Source organism: Propithecus coquereli, unplaced genomic scaffold (genome assembly GCF_000956105.1).
Source record: "Propithecus coquereli isolate 6110/MARCELLA unplaced genomic scaffold, Pcoq_1.0 Scaffold194, whole genome shotgun sequence".
Taxonomy (NCBI): domain Eukaryota; kingdom Metazoa; phylum Chordata; class Mammalia; order Primates; family Indriidae; genus Propithecus; species Propithecus coquereli.
Window position 1 is genome coordinate 1,288,659 of NW_012144300.1, and position 26,493 is coordinate 1,315,151.

Sequence of the window (26,493 nt, forward strand, 5' to 3'; positions counted from 1 at the left end):
TCTATCACCGACTGGTGGTGAGACTTTAGTTTCCTTTTTTGTACTATGTTGAATTATCTAAGCTTTCCAAAAAAAAAAAAAAAAAAAAAAATTTTTTTTGCTTTAATAATTATAGAAAGAACAAATGTAATAAAAGAAAGATTCCCTAAACATCAGTGTTTTCATCCATTCCTCTTATATTTAGCTCCATAAATGCTTTACAGAACAAGAGAACATCATTCTTACCCAGTAGGGGAGTTGCTGATCTGCCATGAAAGCTTTGGGACTAGGTTCGGTTTTGCCATTGCTAGTCCATATTTTTTTCCATGTAGTGTATTTGTCATATCCATCCTTATGGCTAAAAAACAAAAAAATAAATATATCAAGGTACCTATAAGTAATCAGGTTTTCAAAATAGGAGGCAGTTTAGTAAATCTTAGGTAAAGGACTTATCTAGCCTTGTATATAAGGAAAGGAGAAGTTATAATGGCACCTAAAAACCAGGCTGTCAAGAAGGGGTGCATTCTTGTCAGTTTTAGTATGTAAAATTAATAAGGGCCTAGGATTATTTTAAAAAGAAATTTATATATATATGGGTGTATATATGTGTGTGTGTGTGTGTGTGTGTGTATTTTATAGCCCTACACCTGTAATCCCAGCACTTTGGCAGGCCAAGTCATGAAGATCACTTGAGGCCCCAAGTTTGAGACCAGCCTGGGCAACATCCAGAGACCCTGTCTCTACCAAAAAAATAAATAAAACAAAAACCTATATGCTGTATACAAGAAATCTACTGCAAATACAAAAATACTCAGAAAGATTAAAAGTAAAGAAATGGAGAATGTTAATCATGCTAACACTAATAAAAAGATAGTGGCAACAGCCATATTAATTTGAATAAGGATTGCTATCAGGGATAACAAGACAAGGGATATTACATACAGAGGTCAGTTTTCAGAGAAGCCATAACAATGCTAGATATAAAATGTACTAATAATAGAGATTAAAAATACGTGAGGTAAAAATTTATAGAACTGAAAGGAAAAAAGACAAATCCGCATTATAGTTGAAGACTGTAAGAGACAATTATAATTGTAGACTTTAAGACACCTCTCCTAGTAATTGAAAGATCATGCAGGAATAAAATCAGAAGGATATATATGACTTGACCTGCACTATCAATCAACTTGATCTATTTGATATTTATAGATCATTCCATCTGACAACAGTAGATTACACATTTTTCTCCATTGCACATGAGACATTTCACCAAGATACATGGCACTATGGGCCATAAAGCAAACCTTGACAAACTTAAAATACAGAAATCATAGAAAGTATATTCTCAAACCATTACGGAATTAAACTAGAAATCAGCAACAGAAAATTTATTGGAAATGTCCCAAATATTTGGAAATTAAAAATTTACTTGTAAATAATCTAGGGGTCAAAGAGGAAGACTCAATGGAAATTAATATCTTGAGCACAATGAAAAGTTATCAAAATTATGGAATATACCTAAATCGGAGGGAAAGTTATAGCATTTAAATGCATGTACTGGAAAAGAAGAAAGATCTAAAATCAATAGTTTAAGCTTCCAAGTTAGGAAACTAGAGAAAAAAAGAAAACTAAACCTAAAGCAAGCAGAGATAATAAAAATTAGAGCATAAATCAATGAAACTGAGAATAATAGAATCAACAGCTTCTAGATTTTCCAGCATCTATCACCGACTGGTGGTGAGACTTTAGTTTCCTCTTTTATACCATGTTGAATTATCTGGATTTTAGACTTGCAGACTAAGGAAAACAACTGTCTCATGGCAGATATTTTTTGAGCCCTGAGTGTGCACACACGCAAAACTACAGCAAAGTTCTGGTCAAAATTATAGTCATGGCTGAAATGGTCAAATAATTTCAGTAAGCCTAGGGACTTCAGCATCTGACCACCTCGACTACCCCCTTCTCCACAGAAACCTCAAGCAATTAGTGAACATACCTTCTGTAGTAATGGTCAAAGCATTCATTACAGAAATGTTCCCCACAAGAAAGGTGATACCATCGGGATGTGTAGCCATTTTTGGCGCATCTGAAAATAGTGAAAACATGGAGCTTTGGTAGTGAATAAACATTTCTTCTCTCTTTTTAAAAAACATTTAGCCAACACCTCCTATGCACCCATTTTGCATTGTCTCCACTTAGACTTCTAACAGCCACAAGCTAACAACAGGGGATAATTAAAAAAAAAAAACAACAGGGAAAATTGGAATGTATGATTGATAGATAATAATACATGGTGAGGATACAAGGACTTAGAGCAGTGGTACCTAACCTAGCTGGCTTCCCGGGGCTTAGGAGTCTTAGCAAGACTCCTTGGAGCAACGATAGGGTTTTATGACACAAAATGACAGATGACACTGCACTTGCTGCAAGCTGCATGTGTGTGAAGGAGAGAAGTGAAGTCTCTAGTAATAATATCTGGCCCAGTATTGACTAGAGAAGGAATCTGGCCAGCTGTAATCTAAACATCAAGCAGGCAATCTGGCAAACATAACCTGTCAAAGAGCTGATAATATAGCAAGAGAATGAAAAATCATGCCAGTGTGTACATGACCACTACCACGTCTTTGTGTTTAAAAACAAACAGAATTTGTTTTCCAGGGTTTATTGAATCTTAAACCTTAATTGAAGAATTTTTTCCCTGGGGAAAAAAAAAAAGTCATACCTGTGTCACTCCGATAAAAATGGCAAGACTGCAGTTAGCTACACAGTGTCTATGAGACGTATATGTGTATGTGGGAAGAGGAGGTATGTTTCATGAGGGAGAAAATACAGTGAAAAGTAAACACATGCTGGTCTCTACAGGGAGCTAACGGGTTCTTTCTACTGTCTCACCACTCCTCACCATCCCACCCTCAACCCCCAGGAGAGGTGCAGCTATGGTTGGCTGGATGTGAGGACACCGTATTGCAAAGTCGATATGGGTACAGTCTCTCCCAGTGGGCGAAGTATAACCGGGGGAGGATGTCGAGGGGGGCATGGTGTGTACAGAATGTCTGGGCAATGTCTCTATTATTAGTTGACTTACAGAATCTATATCTATCTTTAGGACAACTATCTTCGAGGATGATGTTCCCACAAGGAATGTTCTCACGGGCAGAAACACGATGCCAAGACACACCATCTAAACAGACCTTTCAGAAGCACTTGCAAAGCACACAGGACATGTTGCTGTACAGCCTGCCTTTTCACATTTCCTGTACTTCTTCTCTGACCCGCCATCCTCATCCTCATCTGTTGTCTCTGTTGCTTTCTTCTTCGCCTGAGGAAGAACCAACTGATGTTAAAATTTCACCAGAATGACCAGGGTTGAAGGCGGCAGAAGGTTCACTGCTGAAATCACATCCATGTTAGAAGTACTAAATGTGAAGGTCAAGAACATCCTGGCAGTAGGTTAGGGGTGGACAATACAGCAATATCCTTGCAACTGCTCTGTGCAAGTAATTCATAAACTTGACTAAAGATATAGAACTGGCATTTTAATGATAGGTATCTGAGTAGAGAACTTGAATTCAGGTAAGCCATTCTTAGGAAAAAGTGACAGTCAAAATAAACAAAAGTCCTTCTCAAATTAAAATTTTTTTTCTTTATTTAGAGAAGTTATACTCTCAGTATTGTTAATAACAAACTAGACCAATTCTAAAGAATTACTCTATCCTTTCATTTTTTTCTTTTAAAAAATAAATAAAAGCCCTACCAAAAAAGCCCTTCAATACAAAAAAGCAATCCTCCAATCACACCCGGCCAACTAGAAGCTGAGGTCCAAATTCCTATGAATGATACTATGATCTGGCCCCAGCCTCATGTTCTGGAAGCAACCACACAACTGCAATTCTCTGAACACCTCATGCTGATTCACATGCTATGCCTTTATACTCGCAGTTCGCTTTGCCAGATAAGCTATTTTCTACATTCTATCACTTTATCACATTGTTTTATGACTGTATTGTGAATTTTTCCACTAGACTGTGAGCAACTTGAGCACTGGAGTTGTATCTTTTCAACTGTTACTCTCCAGTACCAATCATAATATTTCTGTGTGTTCAAAAAAAAGGTACACTGAATGAACAAATGAGTAATACCTGCCTGCCGGAGCTCCTCAAAGGAAGGCTATCTGGCGAATGATCAAAAGGTGCTTTTTTCTTTGTCCTCCCCCGTGGGGCTGCCATTGTATTACAAATCTGCCATAAAAAAAAATCAAACCATAAATATTAGCATCTGCTAATGTTTTCACCAGCCTGAAGCAAAGTTATTATGCAGTTTAGTAGCTAGGAGTGTATGCTCTATAGCTATACTGCCTGAGTATTAAGCCATCATCTTCAAATTACTTAACGTCTCTAAGCCTCAGTGTTTTCATATATAAAATGGGCACAGTAAGAGTATACTTAGCATTGATAAGAAGATTAAACAAGATAACCTATTTATAGCACCAGGACTGGCATATTATAAGTACTCAATCAATATTATCCATTAGTAGTATGTACATTTAAAAATATAAAAATGAGAAACATACCACAAGTGATCAATAAATCACACTAGTGTTTGCAAAATCCAATGAAGAAAAACACCTAGTTTTTGTTTGTTGTGCTCCTCTCCATCTTACTGTATCTTCTTAGCAGTTCCCACATTTTCATCCCTTAATATACTTTAAAAAGAACTCATTCATTCCTTCCTTAAAACTCAACATATAAATATCAGGCACACTTTCTAGTCACTACTGGATATATGAATCTGAATTAGATAGAAGCACCGACATCTCCTACTGGAAAATCTTTAGGAGTTCTCATACTAGTCCAATAACACCATGGTTAAACAAACATTAAGAATCAAAGTCTATAAGAGAAATAACACACAGCAACCATGAAAGATAAGCACTACTAGAATTTGTTTCAATTAAATAAGGAATGAAAAACGCTTAAGTCCATATTCAACAATATGTAAAATCTATAATTATCATTGATCTCCTCCCCTTATTCATCATATTCAGTACACATGCAAAAAAAATGATAGATGAAAAACAGGACAGACCTACAGATAAAGAATTTGAAAGTGGAAAACTGGTACCACAAAACACAAATTCCACATATATAATCTTGTAGAAAATCTTTGAGGAGCTTGTAATCCTATTGTTTTATATTTGTGAGTTATATTAACATTCATAATAGTATTTTTCATGGATTATTAACATCATGTGGAAAAACTCATTTTGCCATCTACATTGACTTTGAAAAATCTGGACATCAATGTTATGGATGATTTTCCTTTGACTTAGTCTTCACTTTCTCAGAACCAATAAATATTACATTGGCTGTGAACATATAAACCCCACATATTCTGAAATGTATTATAGTTCTTTCAGCATTAAATTGCCAATTAGTTCTACAGCATCCATTATACTGTTGAATAAAGCACTAATAATGTTAAAAGTACTATCTACCTATAATTGTTATACCCAAAGAAGGCCTTCTGGATCCCATTTATATTTTCAAAAGGCTGTCCAACCTAATGAATCTCTTTATATACATATGTAAACATGAATTCTCATATAAATACATATATCTCCCTTATGTATAAAACAAATCCCACATTATTCATAAAATGAACCACAAACATAGTATATGTAAATATACATAGTATTTGTATATGTATAGTATATGTAAGTATTGCAGTAAAAATATATGAAATCCAATGTGGGGTTAGAAACGTAAATTAAATCAGCCTAGGTTCATACAACATTTGACCCTGTCACCTAGGAAGGTATGCATTCTCAAAAGAAAGCATAGTTTCCAGAAGTTTCATTAAGAATTTTAATCTAATTGTATACTGGAAAACATATACTTAATTCAATAAGAATATAATTCAAGAAATGTTTACAGATGACATGAAAACATTAGCTATAAAAGCCACTATTAAATCTGATTGAAGGGGGGTTTTTTGTTTTTTACTGGGCTCTGACTGACAGTTTTTAAGGTAGCACATTTTCATCTTTAGTTATATAATTGAGGGTTATGTGCCTCCATCCTTTGTGGCACTTAATGTAATTTATTTCCAGTTGCTGGGTCCTTGACTCTTAAAATGAAAGAAAAAATTTTAAGTGGGAAAAACTAAACTTATTGTGCTTTGATACAAACTTAGAAATACTGACCAAAACAACATTAAAACAAACTAGTACCCTAAAAGTGTTTTCCCACCTGATTTTCCAAATTAATAAACATACCTAACTAAATATAATTTGTTTCATGTTCAATATTATTATGCATATTTATTCCTCATTTTAAATTTGGATTTAGTTTTCTTTTAATGTAATAAAAGAAAGAAAAAATGGGGTTTTTTGGTATATTTAAATGGATATATCAATATGTAGATTTCTATTTTAATAATTCCCACGTGTTCCTGAAGAGCTTATTCAGAAAGATTTTCTTAAAACATACTCACAGAATTCATACAAATATGAATCAAATGGACTTCGGGTTAGAATAAAAATTAGTGGCGTCAGCACAATTTCTAAAAATAGGACAAACTACTAGAAACTTCTTTAGACACAACAGAAACAGGAATGTCCCTTTGGGACATTTAACATAAGCCAGGACTAGCACCTTATTACTGCCACACTATAATCAAATTTTCAGAAATATGGATCCCGTACGATTCAATATTGAATTATTCAATATTAAATACGTAGTTCAATAATTTAATATTGAATCCCCAATTGCCTGGATGTCTTTTGTTAACTACTTTCTCTGCCTGGAAGACAATTAATTATTGACGGTAATTTCCTCATGTACCTCCTGAAGAAATCTTCCCTCCCACTTGCCTTTCTGCCACTAAAATAGATTTAAAAACACAAAACAAAAGTGGCCAAAGCCTTGGGTCCCGTGTGTGTATGTGGAGTGGAGAATCCCCCCAACTCGAGGGGTCTCTAGAGTCCTGCCAGCTCACCCAGGGGAAGACTGGGCCTGTATCTGGCTGCGTTCCAGACCACTGAACCCCAACTTTCTATAGCTGGGCCTGCCTCTTCCTTCCTCTTTCACCTGCCAGCTGCCAGACTGTTGACTAACAGCCACCCTAATCGGGCCACCCCCTCCAGGTCTCCAATCCCAGAGGAGTTACCTCAGCAACCTGGCAATGCTAATCAAGTCTCAAAGCGCGGTGGCGATGCCAGAGTATTACTACACCTGCAAGGCTGTGCGGGCTCCTCGCCGCACCCTATCGGCTGGAAGAACATGCGAGGGAGTTCCCACTCCCAGACCGCGGGGTTCCCGGGGCAGGCACCCGCCCGAGGAGCAGGGCTCTGACAGCCCCAGGAGGGAGCCCCAACGCTCACGGAGCCAGCTGCAGCCGCCTCGCTTTCCGAAAAGCTTTTTCGTGTCTTCTCCGAAGTCAGAGAAGCAACAGCCCCGGGGCTCACCTCAGCGCTGAAGGGGTGCAAGTGGTCTCGGGGAAAACGCAGCGCTATAAAGGAAACATTGTAGGGTGGTTAGGAGACCTCCAACACCGCGACCAATCGGGGAACCCTGTCGCCCCAACACCCCAACCCAGGAATTCCCCCTACTCAGGCAGGGATCCCCAGCCCGCGCCCTCTTCCAATCCCGGGCAAGAGGTATTAGCCCCTGGGGCACTCGCCCACCTCCCACCCGGTCGAGGGACGCTGCACAGGGGCAGAAGGAAGGCTTGCACCCCAGCCAAGCTGCTTTGTGCAGCGCTGTCACCCGAAATCCGCCACCGCCCCCACGCCCGCCCCCGGAGTCGCGAGCCCTCCACCTCCGAGCGCCGGCGAGGCGGTGCGCGCCGCCCAGGACTGCGGGCGCCTCTCCAGAGCCGCGCGCCGCGCGCATAGGACGGCACGATCCGCGCAGCGAGCCGCAGCCCCTGCTCGGCCGCCGCCGCCACCACCGCTTCCGCCCCTGTCACGGCGTGACCCGGGGTGGGAGGAGCCGGCGAGCCCAGGGAGGAGCAGGGGCCCCGCCTTCGCTTTAGCCGCGGCGCTCGCCCCGCCCTGCCCATTTCCGCCGCTGCGCAAACTCGGGCGCAGGGGAGGGGGCGGGGTCTGCGTGCGGGGGGCGGGGCTGAGGCGGGGCGCGGGTGAGGACCCCGCGCTGGAGGTAGTGATCGGCAGCCCGCTGTGAGGCAGGTAGGCTCCCCGGGGCGCAGGGAGGGTGCGGGGGAGCAGTGGAACGACTTGCTGGAGTCTGTGGGCTTGGGATAGGATTCCTGGGAACCGGGGTCCTAACAAGCGTGGACAGCCCCGCGATCCCCGCTCTGAAATGGGATTCAGGGAACAGAAGCGGTAACTGGACTCACGAGGTCGAGCAGTAAATGACCTTTCTGAGCCCATGATCTAAAGTGGCTCCAAAGCATTGCTGTGTCTTTGCGATTTTTAAGAAAAGAGGAGCACGGCCAAATAGCGATGCTCTGGGAATGTGGGCAACTGAAATGCTGTAAATATTCTGTGTTGCTCTGTGGTGGTTACACAGATGTGTGCATATGTAAAAAATTCACTGAGCCATCCTCTTTTAAGATTTGTGCACCTTACGGAAGTTACTCTTCAATTTAACGAAATTGAAAAATAAAACTAAAGCAGAATTTCTTTTTTTTAAAAATGGGTAAGGAGACCAGAACAACCTGAGAACTTAGGCGACCACAGGAGCTTATTCGCAATTTCTGTTTATGATTAGGCATTATTGTGAAATTTACCTTCCCTGATTCTTGTAATGTGCACTTTTATTGTATCACAGAAACTTTTTGTGTCTCCAGAAATGACTGTTAGAACAGCTAAGAAGTGATTAAGTTTATTTTGATGATATTATACAGTTATTTCAAGTTTGTATGAAAGGTTTAGAGGTGTGCAATTCCACGTTGTGATGGCTCTGTGATAAAAGATTATGCATCCCTTTATTTTATGTAGAGAACTGCTTTATGAAGCCTTGGGTTTAGGTTCCAGAATTTCTGGCTGAAAACGAGGATGGGAAAACTGCAACTCTCTTGGCTCTTCTTTACCCAATGTATTACACAGATATTCCCACTGACTTCTCAGAAAACTCTGAGTCACTTCCTGACATCATTAGGGTCTTAGCAAAAGCCATTTGCTAACAAAGGTTTGCTGAGAAGTGAATGCACGTTCCCAGTAATGAAAGAAATGCCTTCTCCCTAAATCCTAAGCATACAAAGGCCAAATTTCATGACAAAAGGAGAACTTTTCCTGAAATACTTGCTTCTATGTAATGTTTGCTGTTTCATGGGTTAATCATTAAATTGGACCCATCAACAATAGCATAGTAGGATAATCCAAACTAAATTAGTTTTTCTTTCTTTCTTAAAGAGAGATCTAGTTTCACTAATGTTTTAAGGGGATGTTAGAATTATGGTGTTATTTTGTTCTTCATATTGCAAAGTTGACATTGAAGGGACAGGTATTTTCCTCATACATTCCGATAGATCTGCAGTTATATTTACATATCTTTTTCCCATGCAAAAAAGAAGCTATAAAAATTTATTTGAAAATACAAATTTGTCGAGTAGAGATAGGACATTGAATCTATGCATCTACTTTTGCTCCCTCCTGATAACAATAACAGGATTTTTTTAAGGCATAAACCACTAGGATAGAGAAGACAGGAGAGGAGACAAAACCAGTAACATTTTGGAATCTAGAAGGCAGATGGACAAGTGAGAAGGAATTTTACAAATTCAAGAAAGCTGAATTCTAAACCAGCAATGAGGAAAGTCAATGAGCAACCCATTTTGTTTTACAAAATCCCCAGATGCTCAGGATTAGGAACAATAGATCCATGAAGTGAAAGGGTGTGGTTGACACAAGAAGGATTGCTTGAAATTCTGGTTAAGAAAAGCTAAATCCCCAGATTCCTTTCTCAACTTCTTGCAGTCAGGTATCTGCCCCTCACCACACCAGCGGGCTGTGAGGTTTTATTCTCTAGAGAGGGTAAAACAAAGAGTCTCTGGACTGAGAAGACACAATACACACTTGAGGCTGGGAATACTATACTGAAAATAGGAGGATTAACTGAACACAGGCAGACTGAATGCTGGGACCCTTCCCCACTTCTATACTCTTTTTGTCATGAGAATATACAACAGTGGCCCCAGGAATTAGGAGATCCATCTATGGAAAGTCTGACCAGCCCAAAGAAAATAAAGATAATGACATCTAGGTTTCCAAATGAAATCCACTCACATCATCCTACAGTAAAGCTTACAGTCTATAAACCCCATCCACATTCTTAGCCTTCCACTCAGTATTTTGGTACCTGTTCTTAAATATGAACAGGTAATGAGAATTGCTAGGCATTTGAGGAAATTCTGTAATCTGAAAGATATGGGCCAAAAGAAACCGACAGAAAAAGTGATGTGTCAGTAACAGACTGTGTAGATAAATAAGGGAAAATACTATATCCATGAAATAAGAAAAGATAATATAAAAAGAGAACATCGGAGAACAAAAAGGAGGTCCTGAAAATTAAAGACTTGGTTAGCAGAAAAGTAGAAAGATAAAAATTTAAATAATCTCTCAGAAAATAGGGCAAAAAGATGAAGAGGTGGAAAATATATAATGAGAAATTTGTAATACCAAGTCAGGAAGTTATACAGACAAATCATAGGGGTCCCAGAAAAAGAAAGAGAAAAAACAGTGGGACATAAATCATCATCTGAATTACTCAAGATTTTTTTCCAGAATTAATGGATATGCGCTTCTAAATTTAAAGAACTTGGCCAAATAGATGTAAATAAACCCAAAATAAGGAATAGAATTATGAAATTACAAAAACTAGAAGCAAAGAAAAGCTTTGAGAGAGAAAATAATTGCCATATGGAAAATATCAGGTTCAGAATGTCTTTGAATTTAAGCAATAACACTGGAAGATAGAAGACATTCTAGCAATTCCTTCAAAATTGGGAGAGAAAATGGCTTCTCACCAAGAATTCGATACCCAGCAGAATTACACATCAAAAATGATAAATAGTATAAAGACATTTTATACATGCCAAGTCACAGAAAAAAATTTCTCCCTTGCACTCTTTGTCAGGAAGCTGCTGGAGGTTGTGCTTTACCAATGTAAGGGTGGTAACAAAAACAAAAAGAGGAAAATGTGGGATAAAGCAAACTGGAGATTCAGACAAGAATCTCCAGGATGATGATCATCAGAGACATCTCAGAATGCTAGCTATCTACTAGGAGTCAGAAGTCTTTTTTAAGAAGATGATATTGATTGAATATCTGATGACCAAAGAGATTGAGAGTATATTGATAGGAGATTGGAACAATTGGTAGAGTTTAGAGTCGAGTTAGTAACAAGTACATAGAAATTTTATAAATGAGAAAGCAAGACAATTATTAACTACAGCATTAAAAAGTTGTATGGAAAAGGCAAAGCAATCACAGAATACTACATGTCTTAGCTGTGAATAGCATTTACCTAGTCATAATAATGTGCACCCCAAATATTTAATCAAAAACATGCTATGACTACATTGGAAGGATAGGAAAGATAAGAAGCTGGTATATGTGTTTGTGTCAGGAAGTTGAAAGAGTGCTAGGTGCTACCTAGAAGTGAAAAATCAAGAATATACAAAATGAGCATGCTACTTCGAGATATAGAGGTAGATTTCAAGATTCAACTAAAAGAGTTAAAGATGGTTTCCTCTCTCTTTGGGAATGGGGACTGCTAATTTTATAACAAATCTGTTGAACTCTTTAAATTGTGTGTATTATAACATAGATAAAAGTAAGAAGTAAATATTAAAAGAAATTCAAAAAATTAAAGAGGAAGTAAGGTACTAGAAAACATCCTAAGCTTACGAAAATTATAAACTGTGGAATGCCTATTTATTTTTTGTCCCCTCCCCCGCTTTTTTCACTTAAGTCAAACCCTTTTACTCTAATGTCAAGATATAATTTATTTAAAGATCTTTCCTAATGTGTATTATGAGGTATGCTTCTAACACCATCCTCAGTGAAAAATACTTTTTTGTATGCCTTTTCATTGGATGTTGAAATGTCTTTAAAAGCCATACAGCTAAGGATAATAAGGGTAATAGATGTTCGATTAATTCATCAGTAGAATTATGATGCCGTTGAAATGACGACATTGCAAATGTTTTCCATTTAGGCCTTGGAGACATATCCTTGTGAGACAAAGATATCTACAAAACTATGGATAATACAAAAACTTTGCCTGATATTAAAGAGTACCCTGATACTGAGGTACAGAAAAACCGAGTACTAACTCTGGAAGAATGGCAAGACAAGTGGGTGAACCGCAAAATTGCATTTCATCAAGAACAAGGACATCAGTAAGAAATGTTTGGTGCATATTAATAACAGAGAAGTGCTCTATGAGAAACTGACTTTGAGATAGAAATAATATAGATGTACATTATTTGAATGATTTTAAGGTGCACATTTTAATCTTTCACATTTTAGTACCACAGTGCATCTATGGCATGTCACAGTTTCATTGGCAGTGTCTTGTCTGCCCACAGTGTATAAATAATGTTGTGACTTAAAATCGATGGCATCTTAGATTTATGAAATATGTCTTTTTTTAACATCCCCTGTAACATCTATGTACTGATCATGCGTGTTTATACATACAGCAGATGTTCAAGCAAAGTTTATGCCTCCAATTCTTTATGCTTAAAAGGAATGGTGTTCTTCCTGTTTCTTCATATGTAAACTGGAGATTATAATAATTCATATATTTGTTAAGGTTGTTGGGAATATTCAGACAGTGCATGAAAAGAGCTTAGTATCATACAACTGTCCTTTCCTCTGTGCATTAGGCTGACTGAAACCCCCCTAAAAAACAACTGATTTTTTTCCTCTCCAGGCTATTGAAGAAGTATTTGGATACTTTTCTTAAAGGCGAGAGTGGACTGAGGGTATTTTTTCCTCTTTGCGGAAAAGCAGTGGAGATGAAATGGTATGAGCAGATAATAATTAACATTCTCTCTTGTCGTAATGATGAATTGTTCGGGTGAATGTTTAACAGGATGTGGGTTAAAAAGTCTATTCTCAGTGAAATGCACAAGGATTCCTTATTTTTAGTAGACTATTTGTGATGGGTACATAATTGGAGGTAATATTCTCAACGGTAAGAAATGAAGCAGAAACAGGTATGACTTAGTCTTTCTGTGTTGAGTTTCGAAGAAAAAGAATTAGTTTGGAACCATGGAGGAGAAGATCCCACCTTCCCTCTTACATTTCCTGGATCTTTGTGTGCGGTTCAGTTTTTATAGGTGGTTTAGGAATTTAGCGAAGTTAATTTTAGATATTTGAAATGGCAACAGACAGAAAAATTCAAAATGAATTACAACCTTTTGGCAGGACAATGTTTATAGTCCACAGTTCAACTCTCCCCACCCCCTAGGAGCACATAGGAGACTTTGTTATCATGAATCATTGTTATAAAACCAGTAATGAAGAAAGTATTCCTTGTGAGTAAATCTCTACAGAGAATTCATGTTAAATAACAAGCCACTATTACTATGGGTTACCCTAAAGTCACAAACCTTGAAATCATTCTCTATACAGAACTCTGTTGTCATGATAATATACAGACACAGTCATACCTGCCAAGATATGTATTCATTTATAAGCTTGAATGTTGAGAACTTTGAACATGAAGCAGGAAAGAAAAAAGGATGTATGTAAAAGGTTACTAAATGAAAATATAGTAACTTAAAAATATTCTATTCCCTGTATAAATATTGGTGACTGACTCACAGAGCATGCATGCATTTGGAGTTGATTTTCAAGTAGCGGTGGTGGAATTTTTGCAGCCAGCTCACACTCCCTCAACTTGTAGCTAAGAACATTTGTTCAATCGCTGCTTTGGCTTAAGATTCAAGTGTGACCAAGAAATTGAGAACATTTACACTATATTATTAGACCTATATCTTAACCGTGGAATCAGAAGAGAAAGTTACTTTGGAAACCACCTACAAGAAAAATACTAACTCTGTTAAACAGATTGTCTTACAGTGCTGTCATAAATGGTAATAATGTAGCTCTAGCAGAGGTATTGAGGCAACATAAGGAAAATGATATGATGAAATAGCCAGTTACATATGATTGTTGAATATTTTGTATCTGAAGCCATCTGTAACAAAAATATCAGAGCTGAGCTACTGTAATTGCGTGTAAGTTATTGTATTAGAGGGTTTTTTTATTTACGTAACTAATCTATACATTGGGGTCTATACAGACATCAGATGTGAATAAATAAACTGACCATGAGCTAATGCAAAAAAGCATTAAGATGAAATGTTTAAGATATTTAGGTTTTGTCTTTTGTTTTGTTTTGTTTTGTTTTTATGCCAGGCTGTAGTAGGCTATGCTTCATTTTTCTGTATGTTGAACAGGAAATAAAAATGCATGCAGTCAATTTGAATAGCTTTTTGTTTACCTTTTATAACTTCAAAAAAATGTATGAAGAATAAAAGTATATTCCCTATTATGTTAGCTTATACATTTCCTAGGAAATATGACAGGTAAGTTATTAAGATATTTCATTCAGAATAGTTCATGCTCTGCCCACATTGAAAGCTTGTGCTCTTAAGTAGATAATAGGTACAATCAGTCCTGCTGTATCTCTTGTTTTGAAACTATGAACTTAATTGTAACTCAACTGGGAACAATTTGAGCATGAAGTGAATTTCACATTTGTGTGTGATTTTGTCTGCAAGAAGCCATAGGTATAAAGCAGCAAACTACACCCAACTGAACTAAGCCATGTATGAACAGACAAAATGCACACATGCACATACTTGAAACATCTCCCAGTTACGTCAGTTTACCTCAGGTGCATAAACCTCTCCAATCCACAGCTATTATTATTATACAACTTAACATTTGATTTCCAAAAACCCTTCACAGTGACTCATGAACTGCAACCCTTCCAACAGACAGTTCTACAAGTAAACTTTAGGTCCTTTTCAAGGTAAAGTGCCACATTGTGGTATTTATCTGTTTCGTAACCATTTACCATGTATAAAACTGTTGTTAGATTCCTGTCTTTTTTATTTTTAATGTTCTACTGACTTTTTTAATGTTGCGACCTAACTCTCATTTTCCTCATCAGCCTGGTAATTTTTTTTTTTTTTTTTTTTTAGAGACCAAGTCTTACTCTGTCACCTAGGCTACAGTGCAGTGGCACTCGTGGGCTCAAGCGATCCTCCTGCCTCAGCTTCCCAAGTAGCTAGGACTACGGGTGTGTGCCCCCACACCCAGCTAATTTTTTTTTTTTTTGGATGCTAATGTCCTAGAGCTGTGTGCTCTAATACAGTAGCTACTAGCCATATGTGGCTATTTAAATTTAAACTAGAAGAAAATTTAAAATTCAGTTCTTCAGTCAGATTAGCCATATCTCAAGTATTCAATAGCCAATATGATTGATCGATAGATGTTGCGTTGGACAGCACAGATATAGACATTGTCAGCATTGCAGAAAATTTTAATGGACAACGCTCATTTATGGAAATTGAAAGCATTTCCCCTAGTCAAATGCATTTGTATTAGTCAATATTTTAAGATATAATTTTGCAAATTTTTTATTTTTTCCTAAGGTCATATAAGTCAATTTTTCAGAATTCCACATAACATGAGGTTTGAAATACATAGATCCACTTTTCTACTGGTTCTATGAAACCCTGTGAGCCTAAATTCATATAAATCACTTAAAATTAAGGAAAATGTGGCCAGGTGTGGTGGCTCACATCTATTATCCTAGTGTGTGAGGCCAAGAGATCAAGGCCACCCTGGGCAATGTATCAAGACCCTGTCTGTACAAAAGATTTTTTTTAATTAGCCAGTCTTGGTGATACACACCTGTAGCTCCAGCTGTTCAGGAGGCTGAAATGGGAGGATCCCTAGAGCCCAGGAGTTCAAGGCTGTACAGAGTGAGTGAGACCCTATCTCTAAAAAAAAAATCTTTAAATTAAAAAAAAAATAAAGAATTGAGGAAAATATATGTTTATTGGGGAATACCCCTTTATTTAGTACTGAATTTGAAAAAAAATTTAAGTGTAAATGTGTGATTCTATGCAGGTTTGCAGACCTGGGACACACTGTAGTTGGTGTGGAAATCAGTGAACTTGGGATACGAGAATTTTTTACAGAGCAGAATCTTTCTTACTCAGAAGAACCAATCACAGAAATTCCTGGAGCCAAAATATTTAAGGTTTGTTTTGGTTTGGGTGAAAAATTGTTTCCATGCCCCCACAAAAAGGTTTTCTCAGCATGAGTAAATGAGGGCACTATACACGTGTCAGAGGGCTTCTCTTTATCACATACGTGCACCTAGACATTATATTAGTATGTATAAAAGCTGAGATCAAAGTCTCTCTATACTCTTGTTTTTAGGTTTGTTTGGTTTTTCTCAAATGCATTTTTTGAGAACCTATCATATTCCAGACTCTGATTAAGACACTGAAGAGATAAAGATAACACAGTCTCTACCCTAAAAGAATCTCATAGCTTAGGAGAGAAGAGAAACAGGGATAAAGCTCTTTGTAATACATGAAGCTAAGTCTAAAGACGTGGGGAACAGTGTTACCCAGTGCAGGCTGGGGCTGCTTCCTGCAGCACGGTGACAGGTAAGGCTGGAGACAGGCATGGCTCAGGTCCATGGTCTCAGATGCCCTGGGAAGCTAGTACTTCATACTGCACAGCAGGGTTTTACATAGGAGCATAACATGGCCAGATTTTCTTTTGAGACAAATCCCCTTTATGGGAAGTAATTTGAAGGGAGGTAGCCTCCTGACAGAGAGACCAGGTAGCAGTCTGTGGGCAGTGGTCCAGGAAAGAGATCACGAAGGCCTAAATAAGGAGAATGATTGGGCACACAGAGTGTATAAGATGGATTAAAGCAATGTTTACAATGTCAAACCTACAGAATTTTGTGGCTAATTGAGTGGGGAACCAAAGGAGTGATGGGTTCACGTTTCCACCTCAGATGACTGGCTGGATGGTAGAGAATCCAGGAGAAGCAAGTTGAATGACAGAGAAAATGAGTGTTCTTTTGAAGGTGTTGAGTTTAAGGGACCTGTGGCATGACAAAGGTTTTACATCTCTGAAGCACAGGATGGTGTTTGGGCTGGAAATTATAAGTTTGGGAGTTGTCTTCAACCTATGACCAGAATGATCCAGTGTAACTGCTTCACCAGTTTGGAGTAATAACGTGGAAATAAATATATACCACCCCAGTGAGACAAGCAGAGGCTGTGTGTTCAGAGAGAGTCAGCCATTTGTGTTTGGCAGAGACTCACAGGCAGGCAGCGGGGTGGGAAAGATTTGCAGTGGGCAAAAGCAAAGGTTTCAGGTGTGTGCTGATGGGAGGTGGGCAACTAGAAACAGGGCATCCTATATGATTGGTTATGGGAGCATATTTGCCTTTCTCTAGTCGGTCCTGAATTAGAAGTGGGGTGGTGGTAAAAATTGGGGAAGCTGGCAGTCATTGGCCAAGTCGCTGCAGAAGTTGTGGTTTGGCTTCCAGGCCAGTTGCTGCAGAGGTTGTGGGTCAGAGTTCTGTTGTCATCTAGAGCTGTGGTACCAGTCTGTGGCCTGTTTAGGAACCAGGCTGCGTGCACAGCAAGAGGTGAGCATTGGTCGAGCACACAAAGCTTCATCTGTATTTACAGCCACTCCCCATCACTGGCATCACCACGTAAGCTCTGCCTCCTGTCAGATCAGCAGAGGCATTAGAATCTCATAGGAGCACAAAACCCACTATAAACTGAGCATGCAAGGGATCTAGGTTGCACGTTCCTTATGAGAATCTAATGCCTGATGATCTGAGGTGGAGCTGAGGCGGTGATGCTAGCACTGGGGAGTGGCTGCACATACAGATTATCGTTAGTAGAGAGGTTTGACTGCACAATAAATGTAATGTGCTTGAATCATCCTGAAACCATCCCCCCGCCCCACTCCATGGAAAAATTGTCTTCCGTGAAACTTAGGAACCCGGGAGCTGCACAACAGGAGGTGAGTGGTGGGCGAGCGAGCAAAGCTTCGTCTGTATTTACAGCTGCTCCCCATCACTGGCATCACCACCTGAGCTCCGCCTCCCCCCGCCCCATCCCATCCATGGAAAAATTGTCTTCCATGAAACCGGTCCCTGGTGCCAAAACGATTGGGGACCCCCGATCTAGGGTCTGGCCATCGTCCATTTGTATATTCAGTCTCTCACAAAGTACTTTTTTCTAAATAATGAAATTAATTGCTAAGATCAGTAGGAAGCTTAATTGTACCTTATTTTATAGCTTCCTCACAGCCCATTCCCAAATCATTTAAAAAATCCAAGGAGTTTATTCAGTCCAAAGAGGTTAGTCCTACTTCCAGACTCCTCTTGGAACAGCAGTTCCCAGCCACAGCTGCATATTTGAAATCATCTATGGATCTTATAAAAATTTCCAAAGCAAAGGTCTCACCTCAGGGCAATTCAATAAGAATCTCCAGGAGTGGGGCCCTGGCGTCGGCACAGTTTAAAGCTCCCTAGTGATCCCAATCTGCAGGCTAAGTTGAAATCTACCAGCTGTTCTCCTGCCTCCAGGCCCACCCCTCTCTGGGCTGACCCACAGTACTCCCAGGCTGGTGTTCAAAGACCCTTCCTCCTCTGCTTGTAAATCCGTGTGGGCACCTTATTTCAGAATAAAATCCGGTAGTCTCATGTCCTGACACACCTTTTCTACCCTGCCATTCATGCCCGCTCCCAGACTGCTCAAGTCTCTCATGTTGCTCCCCCACGGGTGCACTCCCAGCCCACCCCCTGGATGCATCAGCAGATGCACCAAGACACCCTTTGAAAAGCCTGCTGCTTCCAGGCAGGCCTCTGCTCTGTCTTCTGTGTTCACGTAGTTCTCAGGTGCACAACCATAATAGTACAGACAATTTTATATCGCAGTGTTTCTCTGTGCCCACACCTCTCCGCTCCAGGCTGTCCTCCTTGCAGTCAGAGACTGTGCCGAATTCACATCTACCATCTAGAACCCAGGAGAGGTGTCCTGTCCACTAGGTGCTCAGTAAATAAATGCTCATTAGCTACATCAATGAGCAGAAACCAAGAGAATCAGCACAAGTGCATGTTTCATGAATAACTTAACATATCTGGCCTATCTATTATCAGCATTCCTGGTCATTGCATGACCTGCAGATTTAACTTTAGCAGAGTTGAAATATTAGGATCTGCTCAGGGAGACGTTGCTAGAATTTTATAGCAAGCTCTGAAATGAATAATAAATAGCTAACTAATCTTCAGGGTTACCCTGTCTAAGATTTTTCTCTGTGAGTGGACCCAAGAGAACCCCACACAGGTTTTAAAAGAAAAAAGGTGCCAGTAAAGTACAGTAAAAGTATTTAATTATGTTCAATATACATTCTCTCTCTAACACTTTGCTTGGGCCCTTGAATGGGCACCTTGACCATTCAAGTATCTCCTAAGTAAATAGAAAAAATTTTTTTCATTGTTTCATTACAGAGTTCTTCAGGGAACATCTCATTGTACTGTTGCAACATTTTTGATCTTCCCAGGTAGGACCGAACACTACAGCTGTACTTTTACAAATTTGAGTGCTTGCTAGGCAGTGTGGGCGTGAGGGTAGAGGTCTTTTCATCATTCCCATCCCCTTTTGTAACATCCACAAAGCATTGATTCGAGTCTCTGTTCTGCAGTTGTTTTTATTATAGCCTAGATGTCTGCACACTTAATATGTTTGTCCTTAGATAGCTCCCAAACCATGGGAAACATTATTGTGTCCCAAGGCAGGTAGAGAAAAGGAAGAGAGAGTAAGACGGTGTCTTCTACCTTGCACGTGGGCCTGTAACAGAAATGAATTTGGAGGTGCAGAGCGAGGCGAGATCTCCTGAAAGCCAGGGGCTGGGAGGAGCAGAGTTGTCACACACTGTGCTTTGTTCCTCATTCATGCTCCCAGGTCATATCAGAATGGGGAGGCTGCTGCCTCAGGCTCCTACCAGCATGAGGAGGCAGACAGTCCTCACACCCAGGTCAGTACATCCTTATGGACTCTATGAGGAAAAGCAGACATGGGATCTTAATTTCTTGACAATTGGTGGAATACCAGCATGCACCATGGCGGGCATGGTTCAGTCTGTTAAAGATTTGAGGTTTTTTTTACATAAAATGTTGCATTTTTTTCTCTTCCTTTCTGGTAGAACAAATATTGGCAAATTTGACAGGATTTGGGATAGAGGAGCATTAGTTGCCATTAATCCTGGTGATCGTGAACAGTAAGTAATTTGGTTTCTTTAATTATGCTGGTTTTTCTTTTTGTTTTTTTCTTTTTGCCTTCTTAATTTAGTGTGCTGTACTTTTTCTGAGTTGCAGAAAATTAACTGGACTTTTACTAATTTGAAATAGTTTATTGTATTTGGAATTAGAAGACCTAAGTCCAATACCAGCTTTGTCGAAAAAGCATAGGCTTCGGCGTGAGCCACTGTCCCTGGCCCTTAATAAATATTTTTTTTAATAAATGTATGGAGGAGGCTGGGTGCAGTGTCTCACACCTGTAATCCTAGCACTCTGGGAGGCCAAGGCCAGAGGATCGCTTGAGCTCAGGAGTTCGAGACCAGTCTGAGCAAGAGCGAGACCCTGTCTCTACTAAAAATGGAAAAAAAAAAATTAGCTGGGCAACTGAAAATAGAAAAAATTAGCCGGGTATGGTGGTACATGCCTTTAGTCCCAGCTACTCAGGAGGCTGAGGCAGGAAGGTCGCTTGAGCCTAGGAGTTTGAGGTTGCTGTGAGCTAGGGTGATGCCACGGCACTCTAGCCTGGGCAACAGAGCAAGACTCTGTCCCAAACAAATAAATAAATAAATGTATGGAAGAAAATTGGACTCAGTGCAAGGGAAATAGACTGTTTCCTGCCAACCATCACCATGTCATTTGTCCTGGGATATAAAGGCCATCTGAGTGGACTCTGAACTGTTTATTCACGGTTAATGAGCAGTAGTGAGGACCCTTCTGGAACTCTGATTTAGGGAATCCTGTTCTAGCTTGGCCATAGACTCTGTGTCCTCCCTGGTTCTCCTACTCTACCTCTTCCCTCTCCTCCCGGCAGTGTGAGTGTGTGTGTGCGTGTATGTTTGTGTGGTCACCAGCCCAAGCGCACCTGAGAACATGTTGGCCTTTGTTACCAAAAGAACTGCTTACTTTGAACCAATAGAAAGGTAAACTACTTTACATACTGGTACTTAATATCTTGGTACTTAGTATGTTAGTACTCTATCTCAGTACTATTGTTAGTACTGGTTGTCTTCTGCTTGGATTGCCCATTGTCGTGTACTTATGTATTTTCTGCTGTAACTCTTGAGCTATTGCCTAACATAAATCAGTGGGGCCTACCTCTCCCCTTTTTCTGAATTTTTTGAGACTGTTGAGAGAGAAAGTCCACATTTCAAAAGGAATGAAGTCTGTCCATCTTAGGAAACCCTGCCAAACCAGTCTGACTGATCACCTTCATGGGGACAGCAAGTTTCTTCCTACCTCTTCTTAAGAACAAGAATTAGAAAGTTAAGAAGTCAAGGTTTCTGCTCACAAGTTTGCTTTGGTTTGGTTCTTTCACCTGCGAAGAAGACTGATCCACTCTTGAATTCGCACAGCAACTTGTGAGATGTTTACTAGTCTTACCCCCATTTTACAGATGAGGAGACTGAGGCACAGAGAGGTTAAGAATTTGTCGAGCTTACATAACCAGCGAGTGGAGGAGCTGGGGTGTGAGATGCCTGAGCTCAAACAGTATGGGCAGGTTCCTCCCTTGAGCGGGGGCGTCTGTCCATCCCTGTGGGCCTGGCTCTCACGGCATCCCCACCTCCCTGCATGCATCGCCTCTATCCTCCTGTCCTTACCCCTCTGCTTACTCCATTTCTGTCCCCATATAGCTGACTTGCTGACAACCCTCCGCCTCCTTGCTCCAAGCTCCACACAGCACAAAAGCTCTAACTTTCAGTACAATGACCACAGCTTACTAGAAATTCCTCTTTGGTCTCTTAATGTCCAAGTGTGTCATTTGATTGATCCAACTCAACATTCTGTATCAGGTCCTGGTCAGTCTACTGATGGGTCCTGTTAGGGTCAGGCCCCCACTCTGAACCAATCAGACCTGGCTGGAAAGTGGTGTCACCTGCTCCCTCAGGCACCTGCTCAAAGGACGTTCCAGCAGCACTCGTGGTTTATGCCACATTTGTGGAACTTTAATTTAATGCCGCTTTTTTTTGCCTGCTTGTTAGTCTTGTCTCTCTCCAGGTAAATAGAGGAAAGGGATTATGTTTTGTACCTCTTACATAACGCCCCTGGAGAGGTCCCAGTCACCTGGGATATGTGTTAAATTGCAGCATCCCAGGCCCCAGAGCAGACCTACTGCATCAGTCAGTGGGGATGGAACTCAAGCGTCTTTTCTTTCAACAAGCACCCAGGAGATTTTGACATCCGGCCTGGTGTAGGAACCACCGGCAATCCTCCAGCATGCAGAAGCCCGGCAGTCCTTCAGGCAGTACGTCCGAGGTCAGCAGGCCCCGCGTACTGCGTCATGCTGGAAGGAGCCCCTGCTCATGCTTATGTGAGGTCTTCTGGTCTGACCGCACTGGATGCAGGCCTCAGTTTGGTTCCCATCTTGACCGTTTCCCAGCCTAGGCAGGGGACATAATTTGCTGAGCCCATTTCTCGCTTTTAAAATGAGAATCGACCTCATGTGATTGTTAGGAGAATTAAACTCAGTAATGTCGCTGAAAGCAAATGCCAGCTTCCTTCCCTGCCTTTAGCCCCCCACCCAGGCAGCCTTTGCCTGTGTAGAGAAATGTTAACAAATACCTTCTTGTGTTCTTTTTAGCTACGCAGATATAATGCTGTCCCTCCTGAGAAAAGGGTTTCAGTACCTCCTGGCCATTTTCTCTTACGATCCAACTAAACATCCAGGTAAAGTGTTTTTTTCCCTCTTTTTATAGTTGCCTAATTTCCTGATGTAATTCTGTGACATGGATAAGAATTATTTTCTCTTAATTCATCTCACAGGAAGCTTGTATACATGAAGATAATTCCACGTTTGGCTAATGGGAACTATAAACATTTTTTTCTCTTTCCAAACTGTGCATGTTTTTCTTGCATTCCTCTCCCATTTTGCCCACCATTCATAGCTCAAACTGTAGAGGAGGGGGGAAATGATGATCCTAATATAAAAATCGCATGAGATTAGGAGGAAGGAGAAATTGGTTGCCCTGCTATGGATACTGCATACCCCCTGCCATCCATGGCGGTAACGATGTGTTGGGCTGCTGTCTGCACACACAAATGTACACCCTCATTGGAGGACAGGGTGAGATGTGGAGAGGGAGGAATTGTGCAGGAAAATGTCTAAATTGTTGCTGTTTTTTAACTTGTGAAATTTTATAATTTATCTATTGCATTCTTTTATAATTCTTTTTTGAATCTGTAAAATACATGTTTTCTTCTGGACTCACTCGATGCATTTGAACATTGAAACTGATCCTTTGTCATGCCTAGACTTTTGTTTTCAGGGAGAAGTGAAAACAAAATACATATACTTTTAATTTGTAAAAATTCCCTTTTTGATTTTTAATTGAGTTTCTAAAGTGCCTTGTTTTATAAATATTTACATGTTAGTATTTTTTTTTCTATTTGAGTAAATCGGGTCTTAAAAACTCATTAAAAGATGAGACCTAATATCCTTAATTAAGTCTGAGACCATCAGATGAAAATAGAAATTAATGGAGACAGCAGTTAGCTCTGCTAATCTGATTTAAATTCTGTTCATGAACAGGAGGCCTAAGGAAGGGCCTGTGGGAAGAAAACACAGCAGGCTCTGTCTGAAGGTGGAGACTCAGAATACTGCTCTCGAATGGGGCAGAACTAAGGTTCCCTATAAAATCCACATCCCGCAGCAGAGTGGGAGGGGTGTATAGAATGTGGGTGAGTGCAGGAGTCAGTAGAAAATCAATACCCCGGAAGATGAAGGAAAACCCAAAGGAATTTGCTGATGAATTCCACCCTCATTTCAATGTTCCTGAGACACTCGGCTGGCTTGGCTGTCTCATCTGGGCTGGCGATGGGCACATAACATTGCCATCCCCTCACTAAGCCAGTTTACTTCTTTGGTATGAGATCTGCAAAAGAACAATGAGAACATGCCTCATAGTCACCTATTTGAATAATTAAGTTGAATTTAAAATAAATACACCCAGGTCATTGGAAATAAGCTGAGAGGTGGGTCCTGAGAATTTATTTCTCTTTAGAATTAGAAGATTTATAGAAATTAATCTTCACTGCATTTCTCTTTTACTTAGGCCCACCGTTTTATGTTCCAGCTGCTGAAATTAAAAGATTGTTTGGTAAGTTATGCTATAACTTTTGCTATAACTTTTTAAATACAGTCAATGGTTAACTGTTTTGAGCCGTTAGTGAACTATTAGTATCTAAAGTATGTATATAAAATTTAAAAGTTAGAGACAATTTTATTGAAGATTGTTTTATTCCAGAAAAGGAACCAGTCTCTGTAATGTGTCTTTTTAGCTATATGCTTTATGTTGAAGACATTTAAACTTTTCTAGAGAGATAGCATATTTATTTTTGCTCTTGGGAGCTATAAGTGATAACAATTCAGAGTTTAGAAAATCTGCCCTTAGTATTTCCCCATTTTGATTAAAAAGAAGGGGAACAGTTCCAGTACATACTATTTTTAAAATTATTTGAAGCATTTTTAGAAGAACCCCTGATGTCATTCCTTATAATGTTTTAACTTGTTGCCCATTCTCCTTGTTTCAGGTACAATATGCAATATTCATTGTCTTGAGAAGGTTGATGTTTTTGAAGAACGACATATAAGTTGGGGAATTAACTATATTTTTGAAGAGTTGTATCTACTTACAGAAAAATAAATGAGATATATATAAAATCGAGTAACATCAACATGTTTTTGAGCAATTGAAAATTATGCTAAGGCCTGAAAATCTAATGGATGAAATTTTTTTTTAATGGTTCATAATCATGTCATAGACCTTTGCTCAAAAAGGCATATAACTTTTTAGCAGAAAATAATACTAAAATGTTGAAAGGGCTCCTTTGGAGAGGAGAGTATAATGAGGGTGAAAGATTATACCTGTGTCTTTTATACATTGCAAGAATTTTTTACAATTAGTGTATATTACCTATATAATTAAAAATAAAAGAAAAACAATGCATACAACTTAAATATAATAAACATAGAAAAATTACATTCCTTATGAAATTTAGAATGATTGAAGAAATATAATACTTTAGTAGGGTTCAAGGTAGTCCCAAAAGTTATGTAAAAGATTAGCTTTTACTATAAACCCTCATCTTATACTCAAATCCTAACATCCCTTTTCACATGTTTTTTCCATGTGTAATTTTATATGTAAAAGAATCAAGAAACAAGAAATTTTAATTAAACAAACTAACCTATATGGAACACAGTATTTTTCCCAATGTAAGAATAAATTGAGAATTAAAAAGTTTTACCTGAGTTATTGTTTCTTTTAATCTGTTTAAATGATCAAGTCTAATGAAGTATAACATACTTAGGGCTAGATTCATGGCTGTTCATTATCAAGGTTTAGATTCAAAGTTTCTCAATTTTTCATTAACAATCTCATTTTGTTAAATCAGACATTCCTCTCTAACCCTGCTGTACCTAATAGCTGAATGGTTTAGATTGTTTAGTTCATGTTAATAGGATGGTGTGTATTATAAAACACGAGTTTCCTAATTGTGTGAGAGTGAGTGCGAGTGTGTGTGTGTGTGTGTGTGTGTGTGTGTGTGTGTGTGTGTATGTCTCGAATTAAAGGTTGTTAATGGGAAGGTTTTTGGACTCCAATATTGATGAAAGCTGTGGTTACTCTCCCCAGAGATGTCTTGTTGACCTCTCTGCTCCCTTGGCCCACATTTAGGAACTGCTGCTCTAGAAGCTCTCTGCCACTGATCTATTCTATTATACTTACAAAGCTTTCAATCTGGAGTGTCTCCCTTGCTCACAGTGAGTCTTGCTTCTCTGAGACCTGCCCCTCATCCACAGTGTGGGCTTCCAAGAGCCAGGACTGCCCAGCTCCACCTGTGTCACCAGTTGCATGCACCAAGAATGGACAATTAGCCTGAGCTGGACCAATGTGATTCTCTTCAAAGATTTCTGGACTTGGGACTGGAAAGGCAGGTTAGCTGTTTGGAGGGTAAAACTAACATGTAAGCCCAGGAGATGTGGGGCAGCCGTGTTCTGCCACATAGATCTGAGAAAGAATACTGACCTGCAGAAAGAGGAGCGGAGATGAAAACCAGAGGCAGCGTTATACAATTCACCCACGTAACAAAAAACACTTGTACCCCCTAAATCTATTGGGGAAAAAAAAAAAACCCAAAGAGGCCACCAGTGTTCTGGTCTGTTTTCGTCCTTGCAGAACCC

General features: G+C 39.5%; 2 protein-coding genes across 3 annotated transcripts in view; one reads left to right on the forward strand and one right to left on the reverse strand.

Annotated features, from left to right (window-relative positions):
• The window catches only part of KDM1B (lysine (K)-specific demethylase 1B), a 50,901-nt gene extending 42,934 nt beyond the window's left edge, over positions 1-7,967 (reverse strand). For both annotated transcript variants that reach the window (XM_012643264.1, XM_012643263.1), the window contains exons 1-6: positions 7,798-7,967; positions 7,445-7,488; positions 4,119-4,217; positions 3,171-3,298; positions 1,976-2,065; positions 226-337 (exon numbers count right to left, since the gene is read on the reverse strand). In XM_012643264.1, coding sequence (XP_012498718.1) covers positions 226-337; positions 1,976-2,065; positions 3,171-3,298; positions 4,119-4,205 — 417 coding nt within the window. In that variant the 5' untranslated portion in view covers positions 4,206-4,217; positions 7,445-7,488; positions 7,798-7,967. The remainder of the gene's footprint in view (positions 1-225; positions 338-1,975; positions 2,066-3,170; positions 3,299-4,118; positions 4,218-7,444; positions 7,489-7,797) is intronic.
• Positions 7,968-8,107: 140 nt separating this feature from the next.
• TPMT (thiopurine S-methyltransferase) lies at positions 8,108-25,223 on the forward strand. The gene is made up of 9 exons (XM_012643269.1): positions 8,108-8,167; positions 12,162-12,345; positions 12,882-12,974; positions 16,100-16,232; positions 19,527-19,579; positions 20,222-20,296; positions 22,894-22,979; positions 24,365-24,409; positions 24,843-25,223. Exons 2-9 carry the CDS (start codon positions 12,206-12,208, stop codon positions 24,953-24,955), a joined length of 738 nt encoding a protein of 245 aa, XP_012498723.1. The 5' UTR covers positions 8,108-8,167; positions 12,162-12,205; the 3' UTR covers positions 24,956-25,223.
• The last annotated feature ends 1,270 nt before the right edge of the window (positions 25,224-26,493 follow it).